The 26,700-nt window shown below is 39.5% G+C and overlaps 1 protein-coding gene across 1 annotated transcript; it reads left to right on the top strand.

The window, feature by feature from the left end:
* Nucleotides 1–153: 153 nt before the first annotated feature.
* On the top strand, nucleotides 154–26,298 carry LOC139479911 (peroxisomal acyl-coenzyme A oxidase 1-like). Its single transcript, XM_071262831.1, has 14 exons — nucleotides 154–283; nucleotides 3,018–3,180; nucleotides 6,817–6,977; nucleotides 7,270–7,377; nucleotides 7,775–7,894; nucleotides 8,917–9,032; nucleotides 9,688–9,857; nucleotides 10,241–10,403; nucleotides 12,693–12,883; nucleotides 17,640–17,792; nucleotides 18,107–18,212; nucleotides 19,347–19,493; nucleotides 20,941–21,147; nucleotides 24,479–26,298. Exons 1-14 carry the CDS (start codon nucleotides 160–162, stop codon nucleotides 24,560–24,562), a joined length of 2,013 nt encoding a protein of 670 aa, XP_071118932.1. The 5' UTR covers nucleotides 154–159; the 3' UTR covers nucleotides 24,563–26,298.
* The last annotated feature ends 402 nt before the right edge of the window (nucleotides 26,299–26,700 follow it).

Below are 26,700 nucleotides of genomic sequence, written 5' to 3'. Positions count from 1 at the left end.
GCAAAACATGTTCCTGGCTCCTGCCCATCACTGTCTACCGTTTAGTTCTAATAATAACGACGCGGTCAAAATTTGCTTCTGAGCACGACAAGGAGCGATCTCGTTTAGACGCGCGTCAAGACGATACAGCTGGTTGTCGTGAACTTTGACACAGGCAAGATGGCGTCTCCTACAGTAAACCCTGATTTGGCTCGCGAGAGAAAGAGAGCTACGTTCGATCCCATACAACTGACTTATGTCTTATATAATGGGCCGGAGAGGGTCAGAAGAAAGCGATATTTACGTGAGTTATTTTTTCATGAGTTGTCTTTTCTTATTAACATTTCTATCGAGTGAATCAAGTTTCAGATACCCCCCAGATCTGCAAATAGCGCAGTGACTGTACAATTTTCGGTGTGAGCAAAGTCCACTCTCATGTGACACCGGCATTTGGATCTTATAGAAATTATCACCGTTATTTATTGGAAGTGTGGATTTATTTTGAATAACACCAAGTTGTAAATAAAGATGAAAAAAAAAATCAAAATGATTTTGACAGTCATACATATTGCACAAAAACCGTCAGCACAGATGTGACACTGTTTGTGATTCATAAACTGCAGCCATGTCTAAAACTAGAACTATGGTGCATTTTATTATGTAGACAATTAATGTCCCATTCAGTGTTAGTTTATGGAGTTCTATCTAGCTGTAACCTTACAACAGACATTAATTTTTCAACCTTAGTACAAGTGCCATAACTGTATGCAAGGTATGGGAGTTACGCTCACTTACAACTCATCTTAGCGCTATGATTGCTTTGTATAAAAGCACCCAGGCTTCAGTCACATCATAATCACATCTTAGTTCTCGCATCCGCATGACTTTGCGTATAGGTAGTACTTAAGCACATACTGATTTTTAATGAGATTGACCAGACGTTTGATGTCTGATAAAATCTTATTTGCTTAAGTTTAGAGATGGTGAGCGGGGGATAAATGGCTCTACAAGTTTTCCATCCGACAAGATCAACTTATCTGATTTCTCAATGTTTTATACAGTTACTAAACTCAGCAAAAACTCTGATCCTATTTTCATTCATATGCTGTCAGGAGTTGGCATTGATAAGTCCGATCTCTCCACAAGATAGGGCTTAGTTATTGCTGGTACTCGTGGGGAGTCCTTCTAGTGCAGTGCATGATAAAGAATGGCAGAGTTGATATGAAACCTCTAAAAAAAGCGGGGCAAAACAAGAATGTGTGACTAATGAGGCCACTAAACTCCGGAATTCACCATTTTCAGAATAAGGTTTTTGGGTTGTAGGGGTATAGGGGGTATGTGTCACAACTTAAGGAATTCATTTATATGTCTGACTTCAAACTTTTGAACTGGTCCCTTAACTGCTAAAGATTCAGACTTACAGTAGATTAGGTAAAAGATATTCTGTTTTGAAGTGCAGCAATGCATTTGTGTTTCTCTTTCTTGTCCTATATATTCAGATATTAAGTGAACCTCATATTTCAATTCATGAATTTTACTTCCCATCCATAAGCAACTGGACCGCCTCTGTGTTCTAGTGGTAGAGCGTCCGCCCGGAATGCGGAAGGTCCGGGGTTCGATCCCCGGCCACGTCATACCAAAGGACCTTAAAAGATGGTACTTGTTGTTACCCTGTCTGGCGCTTGGCATTAAGGGGCTCAAACAAGGACTGATCGGCTCGGAGTCAGTATACTGTAGCTGAGTGGGGAATTCATGCTAAACTGTGCCATGGTATCTCAGTGGGCTAGCAGTACAAATCGCCATCAGTCTGGACTAGTACAAGCAGTCACACACACACACACATACACGTCGCTATATAAGTGCAATAATCTTGGACGCGACGTTAAACCCCATTTCACTTCACCATTACCAACTGTCATAAACTTTATGAAGTTTGACATCTCTGAAACCACATGGTAAGCCTTTAACGTTATACTAGTGTAAACAGGCTATTGTTTCTTCATTGTTTGATGGTAGAATGAGCAGGGCTTGTGTTGCAATAATGCGCTGAAGGGTGTCGCTGATTTCGTAATGCTGGCTGCAGTAATTCGTGTGTATAAGAAGTCTGTGAAGTTATTATAGTTGACATATCTATAAAGCGGTGTTCACACTTGGAGTAAATCCACTACACAGATGTGCTCAACGGATTTACGCAGTATGCACATCCATGATCGTTTTTTACATTTATACCTAAATAAATGCAAAAACTATTGAAGTCAAAACTTAAATCAACCAAACATAAGATCAAGGACCTTTTGGGTGAAAAATCACATTTTAACTTCTCATTATATTTTAAAACTACAGTATCTTAGGAACTCAAAAAGTACAATTCACAAGCTTCAATTCATATTTTATACAGAGAGACATGGCATCAAACACTTGGGCTCATTTTCTGCAATGTCCTATTTTCAGACTTATAACTGTTTATGTAATAGTTGGAGTTTTAGATATAATGTCAGATTAATTGAATGCAGAAATGTATGCTGAAATGTTTTTCAATAATGTTTAAATTACATTACGAACTAACACGAGAAAATAAGATATAGACATGTTACAGAAGTAAGTTGACGTCAAAAGTCTTTCTTTAAGACATCACAGCACAATTGTATTCTGGTATGCATAAGGTCCCTCTTCTCCTCGTGGGTCACAAATAATGAATGTTGCCCCACAAAGTTTAAGTAGGATAGAGTAATCATGGTAACAGAACCAAGCAAAATTTTAGAGTTTGGGGTTTGAGGAACTGAGAGGCTTCCTGACATTACCAAAGAACACTTGCAGTGAATGAGTACCGGTAATTGAAACAATGATCTTATCAAACGTTTGATGCATTTTACTCAAATGTATTATCATTTAAATCAATGCTAATCCAATGTTCAAAAATCTTTCCCTCTGTCACTCTTAAATTTTCTTGAAAATATTTGTTTAATCATTTCACGCAAACATATACGATAAATTGCTAATCATGCACTATTTGTTTATTGTGTCAATTGTTCTGTCAGAATCGTTGGCCATCAATGATCCCGTGATTGCAAACAGCCCTGACTGGCACACACTGAGTCGTGAACAGAAGTATGAGGAGGTGATGCGCAAGACAGTATACTACACCAACAGAGTACAGGAGCTCGGACTGACCAACCCGGAAGAAATATTCAGCTACAGGGAGTAAGTGCAGTACAAGACATAGCTGGAACTGAAATGGTGGTCAAGTTGGAAACAAACGTCTGTGTATTTAGACACTAGTCTAGTAAAGTTATGTAGGAAATGATTTCAAGTGGAGTGTCCATTGCAGGCCTACTGATATTTTGAATGATATAGAAACAGTAACACAAGTTGAGAAAATCTGAAAATAATACTAATAAACACTACTCATATGTCAAGATGCTGTTTTTGCACAGTCAGCACCAATCAAGTCATAATCAAAGCTGTGGTGTTCGATAATTTAGAACAGATTTTTTTAAAGTTTAAATTGTTTAAAGGCACTTTTATTGGTCCTGTTATCAGTGAAATACAAATCAGCTGTACAAAGATATGACTTTAGTTATTCGAGGAAACTATTTTAACACAAGAATGGGGATTTATCTGGGTTATGTACCTTGGGGGGGTCCAGAGGACACAAAGCCTTTAATTGGAGGCGTCCCAGGTTAAGAGATGAGGTTCCCAGAGAAATATCATAATTGAATACATTACTCTACCACTAGTGACGTAACATTGCGCCTTGTTAGTTAAACAAAGATATGGAGTTTCCCAAATGATTCATGCATACAAGAGCTTGTGCTAGATCATGAAGCATTTGACTGTTTGTATTTGTCTTAAATGACTGTGTATAGAAATTAATTTTAAGTAGTACCAAATTATGAAATAGCAGCATTCACTTTTTCTGCATCTGTTTAGAAATTGTATGTGTTAAGAATGCAGTATTTCATGTCTGGTGACAGATCTAGATAAAATTCCTGGATAAGCCTTGGTATAATAGTGACAGTTCTTTTGGGGGGGAAAGGGTATGAAATTTTGCCTTCCATGCTTCCAATTTCCAATTTTTTTTGTGGGGATAGCACCCGTAAATGAGTTGATCTTTTAGCATATAACTTATTCCTTGTTGGTGGAGTGAAACAACCACTGCTTTAATTTAGGAATGGGCTTTTTAACAATTCAATTTTCAGGAGTCAGCGGATCTGTAAACCAAGTTTGATAAATAGTCTGGCCTTATATATGTAGGTGGGCGGTTAAGGAGAAATTAGTTCATATTGGGTTAAAAGTATTAAACTTAGCATATGTTTAGACACTGAACCGTTCCATACATTACTGGATATAGATCCAGTTTAGCAGTGGTGGTAGAAAATCCAAGATGGCCACCAACATGGCTGAAATCTCTAATGATATCAATCAGTTCTCAGAATGTCATAATTATCTGGTCAATTTATACAAATTATTCAGGATTAATAGCAGCAATGATGTATTTAATTCAAATCTAGTATCTAGCAACCCAAATGGTGATGAAAATCCAAAGTGGATGCCAGACAAACTTAATTTTTAGATATTGTCCATTTCTACTGCAAATATTGATATTATTTGATATCGTTTGCTCTTTCAATAAGTTGATAAGTTTTGATATGATGAACAAAACACATTTTTAAATGCCATTGTATGAATGTATATGTATTGTGTATGATCTATCCGTATCATGGTACAGTTGCCTGTCAACCAATTGACATTTATGCCATGAACCTCTGATATCAACTTACTTACTTATCTACTTACTGTGACAAGGAATATCAGTCTCGTGCATGTGTTTCCAGTTCCATAATTTAGTTACTGGAAACTAAAGCTTTCCTTCATAGTGGCACAGAGCAGTGCACTTTACATGCCTAGGAATGGCTTTGTAATATTTACAGTCTGTGCAAGACTGCTCACAGGTGCTGTATATAAGTCCCTATCGTTGTTCTTGTACCTGACCAAGAGTGTCAACTTGGATATTCACATATTACTACATGTCTTCTCCCAGCCCATCTGCAGCATTCTGTAGTGTGGGATGTTTATCAAGCAACTGTCTCCATATTGTTTTAGCATTTGCATACAGAAGTTAATCCATGGCAAGCACAGGTATTTGACCTGGATTCATTCCCTCAACGGCCTGTTTAACCGCATTCATTGAATGCTGTATCATAGCAACATAGTGTGCTCATTCTGAAATATTGGCATAAGGGCAATTGTAGTTGGAGGATCTATTTGTTGGGATTATGATGACCCATTAATTGACCTCTTTGCCTGGATTGTGTGCTCTCAGATCAGTAATTGCTAACAAGATTTGATTCCTATGTCTGTCACTCTACGCAAGTATAGATTTTGCAGATCTGCCATATGGAATACATGCCTTGTTTCAAATGAATTAATTTTAGTACCAAAAACTAAAACATTCAGTAACACTGTACATGGAAATGTTTAAATCCAAATTTAATGGAATTGAAGAAATGATACTGATTTTGTGAACAAACATTCGACAATTTCTGAAGAATAAAGGGACAGTATGTCGACAGTTCTGTGTGTTTTTAAATCGACATTAAATAATTTCCGAAAGTGATGTCACATGCCTTATTCAATTCTCAAACCAAAACAATAGAGCTCTGTACAGCGAAGCAGACAACACAAGCGCTGCGCAGAGTAAACTGGCTTTAGTCTTATTTCTTCTTATTAGAGGCAGATTGGAGTATTTTTCTTACAAATGAGTTACAAAATACCATTGCCAGCTTGATTTGATTAGAAGCTAGTGTTTATCAAAGCCCAGATTACAATATAAATATGCCTCAGTCGTATGAAGCCAATCATTTTCTTACCCAGACTTCCTTGCGGCCAGCCGAGTATGTGTGTCACGTCGTCACATCTGACACAGTCGATTCATGTTTTTTTTACATCTGTTTCATTTTGGATTATCTCATGAAATGTTTAACTTTCTTTGAGAAAACATCCTAAAATGTGAAAAACTATATTCATTTGCATATTCATTCTTCACGTGCAGTCATCGAGGCCTTTGGAGAGCTAGAGATACAGTCACTTTGTGCAGAGACCATCAAATAGAATCTATTATGGTCTCTGCTTTGTGTAAAGATATGGACCTCAGTGTCGCAGTTGTACTAGTGTATTTATATACAATTATGCAAAACAATATGTAAAGCACACTGAAAGGCATAAGGAAAAAGTGTGTCCTCTTTACAAACAAGATAAAAGTCCAGTCACTTGATCAGCCTCGACCCGCAGTGATGTCACTGGAAAAAAAAAGGCCAAGTAAGCTCGGACGATGTCAGCTATTGTTCACAAACAGAGATTCAGAACGGTCAACGTCCTGTCCAGTTCAGTCATTTTGGCAGCCATATTGGATTTCATCACCACCAGGGGATGCTGGCTGCTACATTTGAAATATATATAGCAATGTTGCAATTAATCCTGAATAAATTACTAAGGTTGACCAAATAATTATGATATATTGAGTATAGAATGGCGTCACTAGAGGTTTCAGCCACATTGGTGGCCATCTTGGATTTTCTACCACCAGGAGGGGCTACTGAACTGGATCCATATCCAGAAATGTTAGGAGTTGTTCGATGTAGAAGTGTTTCAAGTTTGGTGCTTTTAACCCTAAGTGCACGATTTTAACTAAATCCTGCTTTAAAAACCGCCCAACTAGGCATAAGTAAAGTTTTATTTTTGAAGTCCTATATATCGGTATACTAACCACATGCCATCAAAAGGCATAGTCCCACGTGCTGATGGACATTCCCCTCACCTTGCATTTATCCTCCTCAGGGCTGGGATGGCTCATGAGAACTCGGCGTTTGGTCTCCATAGCAGCATGTTCATCCCGACCATTGAGAAGATGGGTACGGAGGAGCAGAAACAGGCATGGATCCCCAGATCCCTGAGATACGAGGTCATTGGGACGTATGCCCAGACGGAACTCGGACATGGTAAGACACCATGATTTTATTTGAAAACTAGACAACTGTCCATTTCAAGTGCAAGATCAGATTTACAAGTTTGTTTGTTTTTTAGACCACACCACACCAATTTAATTACTTCTTATGCAGACCCAACTGTCACTTTTAAGCCATTTTGAAAAAAATATATCAAATTCTGTAATGGGGAAATAATCATGTCTAGTAGATGCCACCTACTATCTAAAATCAAAGTTTTCCTTTTGAAATTTTCTTGTGCCATGTATAATGAACAGATTTCACACAGGTAACATTTTTATCCCAGGTACATTTGTACGAGGCTTGGAGACCACAGCAACATATGATCCAAAGTCTAAGGAGTTTGTCATCAACTCTCCAACCTTGACCTCCACCAAATTCTGGCCAGGGGCATGTGAGTACAACCTGGGAACGCTCTTTTCCCTGTAACGTCATAAGAAACTATGACGTCACCAACCAGCATGACGTCACAATGACACCACCGGTACAGCCTGACAAACTGTCACTCATCCTCAAAAATGTCCGACAAGCATGAATGCAATGTATGCAACAAGACATACACCAGAAGGGAAGGAGCATGTGGTCCCCCTTTAAGAAATGGTGTCTTCAGAACATTACTTCAGTGTGTGACACTGACTAGAACTTGTTGATAAGCCAATGCCAAACAACACACCCAAATTTATGTTTTGCTGGACCACCATTTAATATATATGCCATTGGTTCCGGAGAAAAGTTAGGTGACTGGGGAGCAGTACTTGTGTCAAACACTGTGTATATGTTGTGTATTCCAGTGGGCAAGACATCTAACTACTGTGTCGTAATGGCCCAGCTGCTCACCCAGGGTCAGAACTGTGGGATACAGGCGTTCATCGTGCCACTTCGTCGCCTTGACAACCACCAGGCACTGCCAGGTAACAGGAATTTTATATCTTGTACTGTGTTTTTATCAATTGTTTGAAACTAAATGTATTAAGTCACACAACAAAAATAACATCACTGCTACTACTACTACTAGTGGCACTTCTAGTACTACTGTCAGTACTGCTGCTAATGCTGCAAATGTTGTTACTAGAGATGCTGCTGACCCATGAAGATCCGGGTTGGTATTGTCTCCAGCAATGAATGCTTGTTGTTTGAGGCGACTATGCTTGTCGTTAGAGGCGACTATGCATGTAGTTAGAGGCAACTATGCTTGTCGTAAGAAGCAACTATGCTTGTCGTAAGAAGCGACTATGAGAGTCGTTAGAGGCGGCTATGCTTGTCGTAAGAAGCGACTATGCTTGTCGTTAGAAGCGACTATGCTTGTCGTAAGAAGCGACTATGCTTGTCGTAAGAAGCGACTATGAGAGTTGTTAGAGGCGACTTTGCTTGTCGTAAGAAGCGACTATGCTTGTCGTAAGAAGCGACTATGAGAGTCGTTAGAGGCAACTATGCTTGTCGTAAGAAGCGACTATACTTGTCATAAGAAGCGACTATGCTTGTCGTTAGAGGCGACTATGCATGTAGTTAGAGGCAACTATGCTTGTCGTTAGAGGCAACTATGCTTGTTGTTAGAGGCAACTATGCTTGTTGTGAGAGGCGAATAACAAGTCTTGTGGTCAGCTTCGGTGACTTGGTTGATTCACATCTCGTATCCCGAATGCGCGGATGGATGTTCATGATGTCAATCACTGGATTGTCTGGCCAGACTCCATTATTTATTGACCACTGACGTAAAGTTGGAATATTGCTGGGTATGGCATTTAACAACAAACAAACAAAGCTGCTGCTGCAGCTACTGCTGCTGACAAGATGTGTTCATTATTGAAGTGTATGTAATGCTTGACTTGTACACTGACATACTATTGACAAACTGTGGCTTCTTCTAACTGACACTGTGTATATTTTTGATGCACCTCCACAAGTTACTGATGTGTGTGTATTGTTTCACTAGGTGTGACAGTGGGTGACATTGGCACCAAGTTTGGCTATGAGAGTATAGACAATGGCTTTCTGAAGTTGAATCATGTCCGTGTCCCAAGGATGAATATGCTTATGAGATATGCAAAGGTACAACCTTGTGAAGTCACATGATGATAATTAACGGATAGCTGTATAAGGCTAAAAAAATAATAGTCATGGTTCTCAGACACTGCCCACATCATCATAAAGTTCATTGCACATTTTGTTTTTGTTTCCATTTTCGATTTTGTTTGTGCATTGTGTTCAAGTATTCAGATTTTTTAGATTTTTTTGAAAATGGAAATAAAAACAAAACGTGCGGCAGACTTTATGATGATGCGGGTGGTGCCTGAGAACCAACACTATTATTTTTTTTAGCCTAAGACATTAAGGATGAGAAAAAGCAGCAATGTAGAATAAAGTAGCTAACGCTGGTTCGTGTCCGAATATGGGTTAATGTTTGAAGCCCTTTTTTGTGAAAACGGCAAAAGGAATACTGGTAGAAATATGTCACTCTATCAAATTTATTTTTTTTAAATAACGAAATATAATCTTGTTACTTTTGATATTATTTTCTCATTTATGATAATATAAACATTTATGTAACAGAGCACCACTTAATCTGTCAACGGTGCTGACAAATTCTGAACAATAAAATTTGATTGTGACAAACTCATTTCTATTTAACATGTTATGTCAGCATAATGAGGTGGAAATGGGGAACTAGTTCTGTGTTCATGTCTGCCTGAATGTGTGTTGCCAGGTGCTGGAAGATGGGACCTTCATAAAGCCAGACAACGACAAGCTCGTTTATGGGTCCATGGTCTTCATACGCTCCGTCATCACCAACGACGCTGCACGCAGCCTGGGCCAGGCCTGCACCATTGCCATCCGCTACAGCGCTGTGCGCAGACAGACTGAAGTCAGCCCCAAGTGAGCATTACAACATAACAATGCTAGTTCCTGCTAGTTCATCTTGACAGTTATGTTTGCAGACACAGAATTACAGAATGGGGTTAAAGAATTCCTTGTTTTCTCTGGAGTGTTGGATTCTCCACAAGGGCACTGCAGCTTATAAACAACGTTCACTCACTCTCAGCATGGTCCTGTGTTGCTGATGTCTTGCTGTAACCATGGTTACATATGGGTCTTTGCATTACCATAGTTACATAAATGTTTGTGTTGCCATGGTACTGAGGTCTTTATTTGCCATGGTTACAGAGGCCTGTGTGTTGCCATGGTTACAGAGGCCTGTGTGTTGCCATGGTTACAGATGGCTTTGCATTGCCTTGGTTCAAGAGTTGCTTTTGTTGCAGAGGTGAGGAGGCACAGGTCCTAGACTACCAGACACAGCAGCACCGAGTATTCCCAGCCCTGGCTACGTCCTACGCACTGTGGTTTGCTGGGAGGTACATGGTGGACGTGTACCTGCGTGTTACGGAGCAGATAGAGAAGGGGGCCCTGGAAGAATTGCCACAGGTGAGATGGAGGACAGTCGGGTCACATCAGATGGGAATTATACTTGTCATAAGTGGCGACTAACGGGACTGGTGGGCTGACTTGGTTGATGGAGGACAGTCGGGTCACATCAGATGGGAATTATACTTGTCATAGGTGGCGACTAACGGGACTGTTGGGCTGACTTGGTTGATGGAGGACAGTTGGGTCACATCAGATGGGAATTATACTTGTCATAGGTGGCGACTAACGGGACTGGTGGGCTGACTTGGTTGATGGAGGACAGTCGGGTCACATCAGATGGGAATTATACTTGTCATAAGTGGCGACTAACGGGACTGGTGGGCTGACTTGGTTGATGGAGGACAGTCGGGTCACATCAGATGGGAATTATACTTGTCATAGGTGGCGACTAACGGGACTGTTGGGCTGACTTGGTTGATGGAGGACAGTTGGGTCACATCAGATGGGAATTATACTTGTCATAGGTGGCGACTAACGGGACTGGTGGGCTGACTTGGTTGATGGAGGACAGTTTGGTCACATAAGATGGGAATTATACTTGTCATAAGTGGCGACTAACGGGACCGGTGGGCTGACTTGGTTGATGGAGGACAGTCGGGTCACATCAGATGGGAATTATACTTGTCATAGGTGGCGACTAACGGGACTGGTGGGCTGACTTGGTTGATGGAGGACAGTCGGGTCACATCAGATGGGAATTATACTTGTCATAAGTGGCGACTAACGGGACTGGTGGGCTGACTTGGTTGATGGAGGACAGTCGGGTCACATCAGATGGGAATTATACTTGTCATAAGTGGCGACTAACAGGACTGGTGGGCTGACTTGGTTGATGGAGGACAGTCGGGTCACATCAGATGGGAATTATACTTGTTATAAGTGGCGACTAACAGGACTGGTGGGCTGACTTGGTTGATGGAGGACAGTCGGGTCACATCAGATGGGAATTATACTTGTCATAGGTGGCGACTAACGGGACTGTTGGGCTGACTTGGTTGATGGAGGACAGTTGGGTCACATCAGATGGGAATTATACTTGTCATAGGTGGCGACTAACGGGACTGGTGGGCTGACTTGGTTGATGGAGGACAGTTGGGTCACATAAGATGGGAATTATACTTGTCATAAGTGGCGACTAACAGGACTGGTGGGCTGACTTGGTTGATGGAGGACAGTCGGGTCACATCAGATGGGAATTATACATGTTATAAGTGGCGACTAACAGGACAGGTGGGCTGACTTGGTTGATGGAGGACAGTCGGGTCACATAAGATGGGAATTATACTTGTCATAAGTGGCGACTAACAGGACAGGTGGGCTGACTTGGTTGATGCATGTCTTAGATCAATGCTCATGGTGTCAATCACTGAATTGTCTGGTCCAGACTCGATTATTTCATACCACCGTCATATAGCTGGAATACTGAAACAAACAAACAAGATGGAAATTTAGCTGATTTATTACACAGGGCAACGGATGTTTGTACAGCTGGGTCTTGATTCCAAATATCTTCATGTCTGTCAGCCTTTCTGACACATTTCGTGTATTTGATATTTTACCGACACATAAATTCTATGTGAACCCGACATTATATAAGTTTAATACTTTGATGGGTTCAACTGATATCTCCACTTTTCAAAAGTTAGTTATCTTTTGTTATCTTCAGGCAATGTGGTTAAAACTAGTGTTTCATCTTTTATATTGTACATTAAAATTCTCTCACACTGGGTGGCTAATGGCCCACACTACTTGTTGAATAAGAATATGTTGAATACTGACATATCTGATCCGGTTCAAGTAAACAAAACAGTAAAGTAATAGTTTGTGTATTTAGATATATTTTTATTTCATTTGGGATGTCATTATCTGCCTGTTGTGCAGGAAAAATTAAATGCTTCTTATTTGTAGGAGATATTTACAGTACAGTATGACGAATAAGACAAACATGTGTCCCTCTTATCAAGTGTAAATAGATGCTAGGTACTAGACTGCTTTTTATGATCAATTATTAAAACAAATCAATTACAGTTAAAGCTTGTTTAGAAGCGCATGAAGAATTAACATGGATTATTATGTTTTTGTAGGTGGCTTTTAGTTCCATTTATTAGAACAAAAAACAATAACATTTCTAAAGTGCCACCTTTTGATATCAGATTTGTTAAAGTGTAAATTCTTCTTGATGAGATACGGTAACATAGTTCTACTTAAATGTCTTTATTATTTTGACCGTTGACATTATGATCTTTAAGCCCTTTCTATTCCTCCTACAATATCTTCCATCCATAGCTCCATGGCCTTTCATCAGGTCTCAAAGCCTTCAGCAGCTGGGCAGCCTCTAGGATGCTGGAGGAGTGTCGCATGTCCTGTGGTGGCCATGGTTACAGCAACGCAAGCGGCTTCTCCAAGATCTATGTGGATCTGACTCCAGCTTGTACCTACGAAGGGGAAAATATGGTCATGATGCTTCAGAGTGCAAGGTACATCAGTGGTGTGTCAGGGAAATGCTTCTTCCCAAGGAAAGGGAGTTAACTGACTGGACAAGTCCAGTTTCCACCATTGCCCAACTAGGTTGGAATTTCTGGGCTCAATTGTAGTGGAACCAGTGGCTTTTACAAGTTATGTCCCTTCAATGTCCCTCCTATTGACCAATCAGATTCCACCTCTCATATCACTTGCATTTGACATCAGTCGTCTGTCAGGGAACTGTCATGGACATTTGTTTTGGGTGATATGCTTCAGTGTGCAAAGTCAGCAAGTGACATAGAAATTGTTAAAGAAATGTCTGCCCTTTCAGGGATGCAGCTAGGAACTAAGCCAGCCTGCCTGATTAAGTTTGTTTAATATCAAAGTATCCCAAGGGCAAGTTCAGATTTTTAGCGGTGTCCATATATGTTTTCACACCATGTGGGCTAGTAGGTGTTTCAGGTTAGGTCTTAAAAAGTCAGTTCTGTATCTCCAACTCCCACGTCCAATTTCCTACAAAGAAAACTGCTGTCTGTGTTCCTTTCTTTCATTACTTGAAGGAATACACTATCAGCTCCCTGTGTTCCTTTCTTTCATTACTTGATGGAATACACTATCTGCTTCATGTGTTCCTTTCTTTCATTACTTGATGGAATACACTATCTGCTCGCTGTGTTCCTTTCTTTCATTACTTGAAGGAATACACTATCAGCTCCCTGTGTTCCTTTCTTTCATTACTTGATGGAATACACTATCTGCTTCATGTGTTCCTTTCTTTCATTACTTGATGGAATACACTATCTGCTCGCTGTGTTCCTTTCTTTCATTACTTGATGGAATACACTATCTGCTCGCTGTGTTCCTTTCTTTCATTACTTGATGGAATACACTATCTGCTCCCTGTGTTCCTTTCTTTCATTACTTGATGGAATACACTATCTGCTCCCTGTGTTCCTTTCTTTCATTACTTGATGGAATACACTATCTGCTTCATGTGTTCCTTTCTTTCATTACTTGATGGAATACACTATCTGCTCGCTGTGTTCCTTTCTTTCATTACTTGATGAAACTTTCATTACTTGATGGAATACACTATCAGCTCCCTGTGTTCCTTTCTTTCATTACTTGATGGAATACACTATCAGCTCCCTGTGTTCCTTTCTTTCATTACTTGATGGAATACACTATCAGCTCCCTGTGTTCCTTTCTTTCATTACTTGATGGAATACACTATCTGCTCCCTGTGTTCCTTTCTTTCATTACTTGATGGAATACACTATCTGCTTCATGTGTATCACCGCTGGCATTTAAAGCCCCACCCTGACTATAAATAGCCCGCAAGGTGGCGGTGTTTCAGTTTCGAACAATGACTGACAATGTAAACACAACCGAGTGTCGGGAGAGGTTTTTTGAAAACCATACGGGAACAAGATCACCATTGACCGTCAAACTTCGTATCAACTTGAATGACAAACCATGGATACAATAAATGGCTCCATGTTAAGATATAAGTCAATAAATTTTCTGTAGTTTTATCCTAAAAAATCGAATCGATCGTGTTTGGCGTCTGCATCGATCACAGTGGGCGGAGCTTATTTACGTTAGTGCTATAAATAGCAAAGCACATGGTCAGATGTACATGTGACACATTCAATGCATTTGTGGTCAAAGGGAATTGTGTTGCATATTTTTACGGCAGAACAGCAGCAGAATATCAATTTCGGTTAATGTAACCGTAACGATACTTAAATACGAAATTGACGACGCGATTCTTTCAGTTCAATCCGAAAATTACAGATATTTGTTTAGTTTTGGTCATTTGCATTCAACAGTTAGATTTGTGCCACACAATAATTAGTTTATATTCATAAAACTTAAATTATTACACAGATTTTCAACTAGTGTTTAGGAAGGGGCCTAATTTGAAGCACCAGAAGTTCCGCCAATATTTCTCAGCTTGACTACAATAGATGAATATGTCACGTGTATCAACATAACAATGCACATAAGCAACTGGTAAATAAGTAACGAAATATACTTGATTTTTTTACCTACAGAAGGCGTATCCAGATAATATTGTACTTACGATAAACGAAAACTCCAATACATAATTATATTCCAAGACAACTTTAATTATGAATTTCCTTTTCTTTCACAGAATTTTCACACACAAAACTGAGTTTGATCATTAGATCCACACTTGTCCCATGTATATGTTTGTTCGGGGTATTTGGATACACTTCGCGCACAAGTTTTGAAATACAATCTGGGATCCCTTTCCCGTTTTGTCCACACAAATCCTTCATCTGCTGCAACGTTTAATTACGTTTCTTCAAGTCCAAGTATCTACGATGTCTCCAAACACTTCGTTTATTTAGCTCAGTCCAGAAGCAATGTGTTCAAATCCACGAATTTCTGCAACATGGTGGCCGCACCATTCCCCAACTGTGATTGCCTGTGCTGTGTCACGCATGGTTGACAAAAGAAGTGTGAACATACATATTCGGCTTCATCTGGTTCCACAATGAAATCTAGCTGTCACATTGATTCACTAATCCCAAGAATCGGCACTGAATTTATCAAAGTTTCTGTTGCACTTGCAAGGGCGGGAAGAGAGGCGCCATCTTGTCGATTCGAGTTGTGAATCGGAATGATGTCATCTTGAATTGGAACTTTCTCCACGATAAAGTCACCAATGTCATAATCGAAATGACCAAAGGCTCCCTGAATATCTCGAACAAATCTTCGTCAAATTAGGCTTCACATGAAAATGTTTTGTTGCTCATATTGAAGACAAGCGAAATTGCAAAGTTCTTGACAGTTGTAAGCAGCAACTCGATGCGCTCATGGGGCGTGGTTGCTAGGAGATCGCGTGGTCAGAAAGGGGAAAACAATTTTTTTTAGAAAGTAATAAAAGAAATACGCAGTGCAATCCAAAAGTACCATGTACAGGATAGTTTTTAATAATAATATTCACGAAAAAAAATCTTTTCTAAAAATGCAAATTAATTTATTAATTTATCCAAAGGTCGTAACCCTGAACACGTGGTGGGTATTTGGAAGGAATTTTTTGCGATGACGCCGTGAATGAGGCCGTGTGTATTACATTGTTGAATTCAACTGCCCAGGAAGATTGTTGAGGCATTGAAATTTTGACAGATGTTCGTCATGAATGGAGAGAAAAATGTATCTGAGAGAAACATTGTTGCTTTGAGCTTCGAGACAAAACATGTGTTAATGCCGAAGTAGCCAGCGACCTGAATGTAAGCTTGATGAAAATAATGTTAAAACCCATTTTCACATGACAGAATTAATGTGAACTAATATTTATCTGAACATCGTTTCGAAGTCTGTGAGGCTGTCCGTATTTTATTATTTATATCTCCATTCCGACGTGAAATAATATGTCTTCGTGTCTCAATTTTGCTGACGCTGTGGAAAATTGCGCACCGATCTAATAAAAGAAATACTACTAGATTTACCATTGCACCGTCATAAAAGAACCAGGTCAACTTTATCTTTGTTCCGTTGTTTATTAAAAATTCGTTTCCGAAGCAAAGCGAATCGATCTACATCATAACTTAATTCATAGACTAGATTCTAGTACCAAGTGTTAAACACTTTTTTTAAATGTCATAAAATAACTTACACAATTATTGAAAGAGATTTTTTTATAAGTAATATATTTTATTTCGTCCGCCCGCTCTCTGGTTAGTTTAGGCTTGAGGAGAGAAACACATACAAACAATATGGATGGCCTTATGCAAATGACACTTGGCATGCCAATCAACAGGGATTTGGGTCACTGGGACCCGCCAAGTTTCACGGATCGAGTTACTTCAGCATAAGGGCTTCATCGGACAAGTGTGACTTTGCCAAAATACATTGCTAGATCTACTTGGCAATGAAAGAATGTCACGGAAACGACAAAAACCTACTTTTATCACTTGAAAATATGTTTGACCATTACCAGGGTTTTCTACACGATCGTTGTCATCCAGATTCCAGATGAAGCAAGATGAACACAACGAAGAAAAACATTGTTGAAATCACCGATTGCCGTATATATTGTGAGAAATGCTATTTATAAACTGCAGATATACCGTACATCACAGGATAACGATTGGTGCCCCAACACATGTTATGTTTCTTGTTCATTTACACTGCTCATATGCATCACGACAAACGTATTTCGTTCTCGTCCAGAGATCTATAGAAATATAATTTGTGTGTTGGACTGTGTTGGATAAATCGTGGATATTCCACTGTATCATTTTATGAAGATGTGAAGACGACATGGCAGGTAGGTTTTGAAACCAAAGACGTACGCGTTTGTTGAAAAGTCCTGGAATCGTTTGGTAGATATTTATATTACCATTAAAACTTACGTCCTTGTTGTCAAACGACCCACGTGGGTGGGTGTTTACATGACGTCACCCGTTTACGCATTAACCAATGAAATGTATGTGTTATCTTGACGTCATATTGACCTGTCAGATCACTTGTATAAGCTCCGCCCACTAGAGTGCGGTAGTTACTACCGCAGATGGGGCTTTAACGCCTTGTATAGTCCGTTCAAGACACACCAAACTTTAATGCCAATGAGTCATATGTTTGAAAATTTGGGATACAAAACTTTTAAAAGTTATTTATCGTGGCCTAAAGTTACATCTGTACATATGAAACTTTTTATCAAATTTGTTAGCAGGAAACCGAGATTGGCAGTTTGCTTGATTTTGAGAGTTGTTGATAAATGTGTTCATCTTTCAGGTTCCTGTTGAAATGTTTTGCTCAGGCCAAGTCTGGGGCCAAGCTGCCTGGCCTGGTGTCTTGTTTGAACAGACCCTTACGGGGCTCCAGCTCCATCGACAGCAGGCTGGAGCTCACGGCACTGTTTGATGCCTATGAACACAGAGCTGTCAGGTAGGTCCACTAACTGTTTGGGAATCTTCTCTGTAGTCATCAATTGATCATGTTTAGACCAGTGTTCAAATTAAGGTCACCTGGGCTATCTTATGACAAAGACATCTTGACTTGAATGCTTAATTTTGAACGGTGTCACCATCTGTTGTCACTATGTGTTTATCGGTATGTTGTCACTATGTATTTATCGGTATCTTGTCACCATCTGTTGTCACTATGTGTTTATCGGTATGTTGTCAGCATCTGTTGTCACTGTGTTCTGTTACTATGTGTTGTTGCCTTTCTGTATGTTGTCATCATTATTATGTTGTCAGACTTATCACAGAGGCGGCAGGTCGAGTGCAGGGATTGGTCACATCAGGGAAGACAGGTCAGCAGGCATCCAATCAGGCCTCAGTACAGCTTGTTGCTGCAGCCAATGTGAGTGCAGATACTTACAGAGAATCTTCGCACGCCATTTGATGTTTGGTGGATTTAAACTACAGAGATAAATTTACAAAAGTTGACAAAGAAATGAAATCATGGTCTGCACGAACTTTAACACAATTAGGAAGAAAAGAAAGTTGAAAATCCTTATTACTGCCAAAGTTAAGTCATTTGTTCCAAATACTACAGATCTCATAATAGAAGAATTTCAAAAGAAGTTTTGATTTACCTGGAGAGGCAAACAAGACTGAAGAAAAAGAGATACAATGTCATATCCACAATGTTATAAATATTCCCAAAATAATGGGGACAATCCTTTCATAAGATTGATTGATTATATCATGATATCAGATTCAAATAATATAAAAGATATAATACAACCGTAATTTTAAATATCCAGGGTAATTTGGGAAAATGTTTTTGAATTGTGTATATCCTTACCGTAATGTGTGAATTTGCTTGTCATAACGGGATCGGGTGGTCAGGTTTGCTGACTTGGTTGATCATCATATCCCGATTGCGTAGATCGATGCTCATGATCTCAATCACTGGAATCTCTGGTCCAGGCTTGATAATTTACCGACTGCCGTATTAAACAAACAACAAACATAAACACAAAACAAATACTAGTACAGAAGATATTATGGAACAATGATGGTGTATTTATAGAAAATATACATGTAGCCCAACTGGTAGTTTTTACCAATGACCTTGCTGATGAAAACAGAATCTATGTTTTTGAACATTTTATTGCTAAATATTAAATAAAAATAAGTTTTACTTTTCAAGGTCCACAAAATGCAGTTATATCGTATTGTAGATCTTTTAACTGTGTTCACTGTACAAACACCTTGGACAACCCAATACTCCCTTTCAACATGTTTCATATGCGGGTTAGAAGTGGTCTTCAGCAATCCATGCTTGTCGTAAGAGGTTTACTAAGGGGATCAGGTGGTCAGACTCAATGACTTGGTTGATAGATGTCATCGTGTCCCAGGTCGATGCTCCTGATGTAGGTTGGACTGTTGGGCTCCATTATTTATCGACCTTTATGACAAAGTGTTCGACAACAAACATACAAACTTAAATGTGTGATTGTGTGGTTATTGGCTGTTGTTTATATTACAGGCATTCTGCCATGCGTTTGTCCTGAAGACATTTATGGACAAGCTGTCGGTGGGTGTGTCTGATGCTGCAGCGAGGTCCGCCCTCAACACCCTGTGTCAGCTGTATGCTGTGTACGGCATCGTCGACAACTTGGGAGAGTTCATGATTGTGAGTAACAAAGCACCCTTAATGACTAGAATCACCATTTACAGAGGAACATCAACAAGGTGTTTGTTGTTAAATTTTGCAAATGTAACAAACATAATGGTTTGAAAGTTTTCATCTGAACATTACTTGGTATGTTTTTCAGTCTGCAAATTGCATTTTAACAGTTATGATGAATAGCCTGAGACAGTCTTGAAGTGTTGGATAGCATCATGGCTATCTACAGGGGTATTACTGTTATCACAGTAGAACTGCAATAGTAAAGACCCTATTGCTATGTTTTTACTAAGTGTTGTGCCACTATTTCAATTTTATTTTGACAATATCATGGAGACTTGTTATCTTCCAGTTGATGTGTAGATTACCTTGCAGTATTCAACATGATATGAAGGCTTATATGGCTGTGTTTCTTAGAGACCGCCTCCGTGGTCTAGAGGTAGAGCGTCCACCCAGAGAGCGGAAAGTCTGGGGTTTGATCCCCGGCCGCCTCATACCAAAAGACGTTAAAAGATGGCACTTGTTGTTACCCTGTCTGGCGCTCGGCATTAAGGGGCTCAAACAAGGACTGGTCGGCTGGGAGTCAGTATTTCTGTAATTGAGTGAGGTATTCATGTTAAACTTCGGCATGGTATATCAGTGGGCTAGCACTATAAATCCGCATCAGTCCGGATTAGTACAAGGAGCCACACACACACACACACACACACACACACACACACACACACACACACACACACACACACACACATGTGTATGCACGTCGGTATATAAGTGCAATAATCTTGGAAGTGACGTTAAACCCAATTTCACCTCACCTCACCTGTATTTCTTAGAATTGGTAGAATACGAGGGAACTTGCAACAAGGGAGATAACTCTGATTATCTTATATGAAGTAAGGGACCAAACATAATATTCTATCAGACCGCAGCCCCTTCCCCCCAAATATCAAATGGTCAGCCCCTAAAGAATGTTTTCTTGCTAGGAATGAGTGATGAAGTAAATTTTTAGTCATGCTTTTCAGTCCATTGCCTCTGTTGATTTTCTTGATGTTGTAGCATGGCATTGATAAAACCAAATGATATTTTACATTGTCATTGATATATTGGCTTTGAGGTATATCACAATGTATATGGACAATTGCAAGGCATTGATGGTTTGATTGCTCATAAGTAGCTTACTAATGGTTAAAGCATTCTTTCACCACACAGAAGACTGGGAATATAGGTACCATACATACGCAGATCCAGAGGGGGAATGAAGAGGTGCTCATCCCAATTGTTCACTTATTTCTCTGTATCCTCTGCATTGATATTGCAGGAATATGGTGTAAAGGGGCATGAAAATACAGTTACTCACTCACTCACTCACTCACTCACTCACTCACTCACTCACTGTTAAGGAAAGTTGACTGTGTTATTGATGTAAAAGGAGAGACATTACTATGTTCAGGATGGCTACGTCAGCAGCAAGCAGGCGACAATGCTGAATCAGCGACTTCTGGACCTCCTGGCTGAGATCAGACCCAATGCAGTGGCCTTCGTAGATGCGTTCGACACCCCTGATAATGTCCTCAAGAGTGCCCTGGGTCGCTTTGATGGCAATGTGTATGAGGCAATCTTTGAATATGCAAAGAATTCCAAACTGAATGAGAAGGATGTAAGTACATGCTTGAAATAAGGATATAAAACGTAGCATGCAATATCACACACAGGCCCTGTTCCTTGCAGCACAGTTACCAAGAACTATCAATCACCATTATTTATATGGATTGTCAAGTAAACAATATCTGCAAAAGTTGCTACTTCCACATTCGAAATATCAGTCAGATAAGACCCATGTTGACATACGATGCAGCACATCAGCTCGTGAGATCTCTTATCCTATCCAGGTTGGACTATGCTAACAGTCTGCTTATTAATATCAAACAGGATCTATGTAGCAAATTGCAACGTGTGCAGAATGCTGCTGCCAGATTGATATGTAGACAAAATAAGCGTGCACATGTCACTCCTTTATTAAAATCATTACACTGGCTTCCAATAAGATCTAGGATTGAATACAAAGTCGTGTGCATTGCATACCAGTGCTACTATAGTACAGCACCTTCCTATCTGAGTGAACTTCTTACCCTACACCAGCCAGCACGAGATCTCAGATCAGCACATAAACTCCAGTTTAGTGTCCCTATGGTCTCACTCAAAGCATTCAGCAACAGAACTTTTGCTCACTTTGCATCTGTGCTCTGGAATTTTCTTCCAGTGGAAATTAGGCAATCTCCAACTCTGGACACTTTCAAGACAAAACTAAAGACTTATCTCTTTAGGTGTGTCTATGACCCTGTGTGAGGTGCTATGAGTGACTACATAGACGGAATGGCGCTGAAGAAATGAACTTTATTATTATTATTATTTAGCTTCAGCTTCAGTTAGCTTTAGTGCGAGGAACTGTGGTCTGGAATTAGTATATGTAGGCTGACAACTGTATGTGTAGGCTGACAACTGTATGTGTAGGCTGACAATTATGTGTGTAGGCTGACAACTGTATGTGTAGGCTGACAATTATGTGTGTAGGCTGACAACTGTATGTGTAGGCTGACAACTGTATGTGTAGGTTGACAACAGTATGTGTAGGCTGACAACTGTATGTGTAGGCTGACAACTGTATGTGTAGGCTGACAACAGTATGTGTAGGCTGACAACAGTATGTGTAGGCTGACAACAGTATGTGTAGGCTGACAACTGTGTGTGTAGGTTCACAACAGTATCTGTAGACTGACAACAGTATATGTAGGCTGACAACTGTATGTGTAGGTTGACAACAGTATGTGTAGGCTGACAACTGTATGTGTAGGCTGACAACTGTGTGTGTAGGTTCACAACAGTATGTGTAGGCTGACAACAGTATGTTTAGGTTCACAACAGTATGTGTAGGCTGACAACAGTATGTGTAGGCTGACAACTGAATGTGTAGGCTGACAACAGTATGTGTAGGCTGACAACTGAATGTGTAGGCTGACAACAGTATGTGTAGGCTGACAACTGTGTGTGTAGGTTCACAACAGTATCTGTAGACTGACAACAGTATATGTAGGCTGACAACTGTATGTGTAGGTTGACAACAGTATGTGTAGGCTGACAACTGTATGTGTAGGCTGACAACTGTGTGTGTAGGTTCACAACAGTATGTGTAGGCTGACAACAGTATGTTTAGGTTCACAACAGTATGTGTAGGCTGACAACAGTATGTGTAGGCTGACAACTGAATGTGTAGGCTGACAACAGTATGTGTAGGCTGACAACTGAATGTGTAGGCTGACAACAGTATGTGTAGGCTGACAACAGTATGTGTAGGCTGACAACTGAATGTGTAGGCTGACAACAGTGTGTGTAGGCTGACAACTGTGTGTGTAGGCTGACAACTGTATGTGTAGGCTGACAACTGTATGTGTAGGTTGACAACTGTATGTGTAGACTGACAATTGTGTGTGTATGCTGACAACTATGTGTGTAGGCTGACAACTATGTGTGTAGGCTGACAACTGTGTGTGTAGGCTGACAAATGTATGTGTAGGCTGACAAATGTATGTGTACACTGACAACTGTGTGTGTAGGCTGACAACCATGTGTGTAGGCTGAGAACTGTGTGTGAAGGCTGACAACTGTATATGTAGGCTGACCCACAGTATGTGTAGGCTGACCACTATGTGTAGAATGACAACTGTGTGTGTAGGCTGACAACTGTGTGTGTTGTTTGGCAGCTGTATCTTTAGGCTGACACCCTTGCCATACGAGGCTGGAATTATGGAGTTATATTTTGGCTAGACTAACAAGTTTATGCATAAGTCTAATCAAAGTTGTGTAATGAAATTGACATCCTGTTTGTATTTGTAAACTGCTATGCAGATTTCATTTTGATTGCAGGATTTTCAAAGCATGTGTACCAACAGCTAAGCATCAACATTTAGTTTCCAAATTTTTTCATGTTTTTAATCAAGGTGCTCACGTGATTAGATGCACTCCGCAAAGTAAGACCTGTCTTCACTGGACGATGCCATTTTATTTGAAGCAAATACAAGTGATATGAGAGGTGGAATGTGATTGGTCAATAGTAGGGACATAGAAGGGACATAACTCATGATAACCAGTGGTGGTGCTACGATAGAGCCCAGAAATTCCAACCTTGTTCAGCAAGGCTGGAAACTAGACTTTTACAGTCAGTTAACTCCCTAGACTCAGTAACTTGTACACAGCAGAGCAAGTCCCAGGGTTGAATTCCATGGGATCTACTTGTCATGGATTTGAAGCCTGTATCTATCCGGTGCGGATAATTAGTGACAGCACCACATCCATGTTCATCTGTTTCAGTGGTATTTGTCTACAACTTGTGTATCTCTTGTGTGAATTGGACAAATCAATATTACTAAGATACAGTTAAAACAACAATAAAAGCAACTCACTTCAAGTCGGCTTGTTCCAAAATGATATGATAAGTTTTAGGGCCGGCAAAAACGATCAATAATCAGAATTATCGTCGATGGAAGAATTATTGATTATAGATATGAAAATTATGTCATCTACAATATCTTACATAAACTATTGTGATGAAAAAAATTTGAGATTTAACAAAACAGACTTGTCAAGTATGTCAATTGCTGTAGATTGAATGTAACTGTCTTTGTTATGCCTTTAATGTCCACAAAGTAATTCCTGCACAAATGTGCCACAATTCGCCAGTTGAGGGAAATAAGTTGATTTCTTTCGAAAGATTTTTTGTGTATTAGCTCAGGATTACTTCTCTGATATTTATCGATAATTAATAGATATTTAATTATCGACCTCCATGATATATATAAATAGCCAGTCCTAATAAATTTATCAATATTGTGCCTCCTGTCATACTTTTGATACTATGTTTCATTGTTCCACAGAAATAGATGGCTGTGAAGGGGATAGTGGATAGCATATTGAGTACATAATGTTTATTTCAGGTCGCAGATGCATACCACAAGCACATGAAGCCTTTCATGGACGAGATGAAGCTCAAAGCCCCACGTGTGGCAGCCCGCTTGTAGAGAATGATCTTGGCACAAGGCGGTCCGGCATGTTCAGTGTTCTGTACCAGGAGCCTACAGGTTGGGGGTTCAGTGTTGTAGCATCATAATGAGTTGACTTAGGGGAAGTTTAGATGTAACAAACCTAGTACCTTTATCCCTTGCTCTCTGTGTCAGCTCTTTTTATTGATACTGCAACTTCGCAAGACCCACATAAGTAGCCATAAGAAGAAAAAGGAGACCAAAGTTTATTTCATGAACATTTTTACTTTATTTGATTGTTTGTATAAATTTCTGACATTTTTTGGTTCATATTTAAATAGTTTATAAGAAACATCTTTAACTTTGTCCCGGGTCAGTATCTACTCAAGATTTTCTTGTTGTGAAGATGAGACACCTTCTATTGAAGACTGACTCCTTGTCTTTACAGCATAATGTCAACTGTTTTCTAAAATATATTATATGTACTTCTCATAGATGTTGTTATAAGAACACCCGATTCTTCCATTTTACTGTAGTTAATCTGTCATGACAGTTTAACGAAATCATATGAAAGAATCAGGTGTAGTATATCCGAAACAATACACACCACAAGGGTCCACCAATAGGTTCAGCGGACCCATTAAACCACTTTCTAATGTTGTACGACTGTGTTTGTTCATATTGCAGCTTACAATGTTAGAGGAGCCAATTGTTCTTGTGAAAATCATTTTGAACACATAGAACACTCAAAACATGTACGACTTGAAGGAATTGTACATGGTTGTTTTGAAAATACATTGTATATTTTTGTATACTTGGTGTACTATATTCACCATATTAAGCCAGACAAAAGTTATTTTTTACAAGTATACAAACACCAGAATGTTTCAGGAGTTTGTAATTGCTTTGTAACTATTATCGAAAAAATGTTAATTTTGCTAGATCACTGACTAACATTTAGCTCACCGTGTATGGTGTTAGTAAGCAACCCCCCCCCCCCCCCAACACACACACACACACACACACACAAACACCTTTGTCAATTTCAAGGTGCTTATTACAGCTAATAGTACATGATTAATTTTTACAGGTAATGACCATAAGGGTTCATATTGATTTATTATAGATATGTGTAGTTTTGCTGTTTAAATACAACTTCATATAAAATTAGTTCTCTCAACATTAGTTATACTCTAAATTTTTGGGTTAAATTATGCACATACTTCAAGTTGACCTAAGATTGGGAAGCATGTCAAATTGAACATTTTGAATATTTTGAATGAATGAGATATCATTTTAAATAACAGATGACCAAGTTACTATTTGTAAACAGACTGAGAAAACTCATTCAACTAAATAATACCTCAGGAAACAGTGGAGTTGTGATATTGAATGATTTCATTGTAATTGGCATGATACCAGATCCTGCAGCATTAAGTTTTGTTTCATGGCAACCCAGTATGATATTAAAGTATACAATTTGATATGGATGTTTATCAGGGCCATGACTGCTGCCAGAATGTATTGTCTCATGTGATGGTCATGTGACCTATTGCAGTTCAGGTGTGCTGAGAATACCTTTAACCTCACAAAAGTAACCTATGAGAACAAATAAATCAGCACATTCATGTTCCAAGCACACGTTAAGATGGGATTTCTGCTTGCTCTCTCTATAACAATCGAGGATATGGAAAGTTCTGCAAATTTGTTACCAGTGGTGTAATGTGACCACATGTGATAATTTATTTCTGCAATAAAAATCAGAAGTGATATCAGTGATTGTTGTTCTGATATCTGTTTGTGATAATTCTTTCGTCTTATGCAGATGTGAATTTCGTTTGTCTGTTCTGCAAGCCATTGTGGAGTCAACTGTACTTTGACTTGGGTTTTCATAGCTGGTTTAGTAAATTAACATCTTGACCCAGTTGATAGATGGTCTTGACCAAGATGACTTTATGCAGACAACACTGGCAGTGACATCTTACAGATGGCCTTGACCCAGATGACTTTGTGCAGACAACACTGGCAGTGACATCTTATAGATGGCCTTGACCCAGTTGTCATAATGCAGACAACACTGGCAGTGACATCTTATAGATGGCCTTGACCCAGTTGTCATAATGCAGACAACACTGGCAGTGACATCTTATAGATGGCCTTGACCCAGTTCACATATT

The sequence above is a fragment of the Haliotis cracherodii genome, unplaced genomic scaffold (assembly GCF_022045235.1).
Source record: "Haliotis cracherodii isolate W230 unplaced genomic scaffold, xgHalCrac1.p SCAF_1, whole genome shotgun sequence".
Classification (NCBI taxonomy): domain Eukaryota; kingdom Metazoa; phylum Mollusca; class Gastropoda; order Lepetellida; family Haliotidae; genus Haliotis; species Haliotis cracherodii.
This window is presented reverse-complemented; position numbering and strand designations above follow the sequence as displayed.

Bases quoted from the DNA above. Each gene is read 5' to 3' on its own strand.
- LOC139479911 (XM_071262831.1), top strand. From the start codon at position 160: ATGGCGTCTCCTACAGTAAACCCTGATTTGGCTCGCGAGAGAAAGAGA. The intron at 17,793-18,106 runs GTAGGTCCACTA...TTATGTTGTCAG, and splicing joins TATGAACACAGAGCTGTCAG to ACTTATCACAGAGGCGGCAG. The intron at 21,148-24,478 runs GTAAGTACATGC...TGTTTATTTCAG, and splicing joins CCAAACTGAATGAGAAGGAT to GTCGCAGATGCATACCACAA.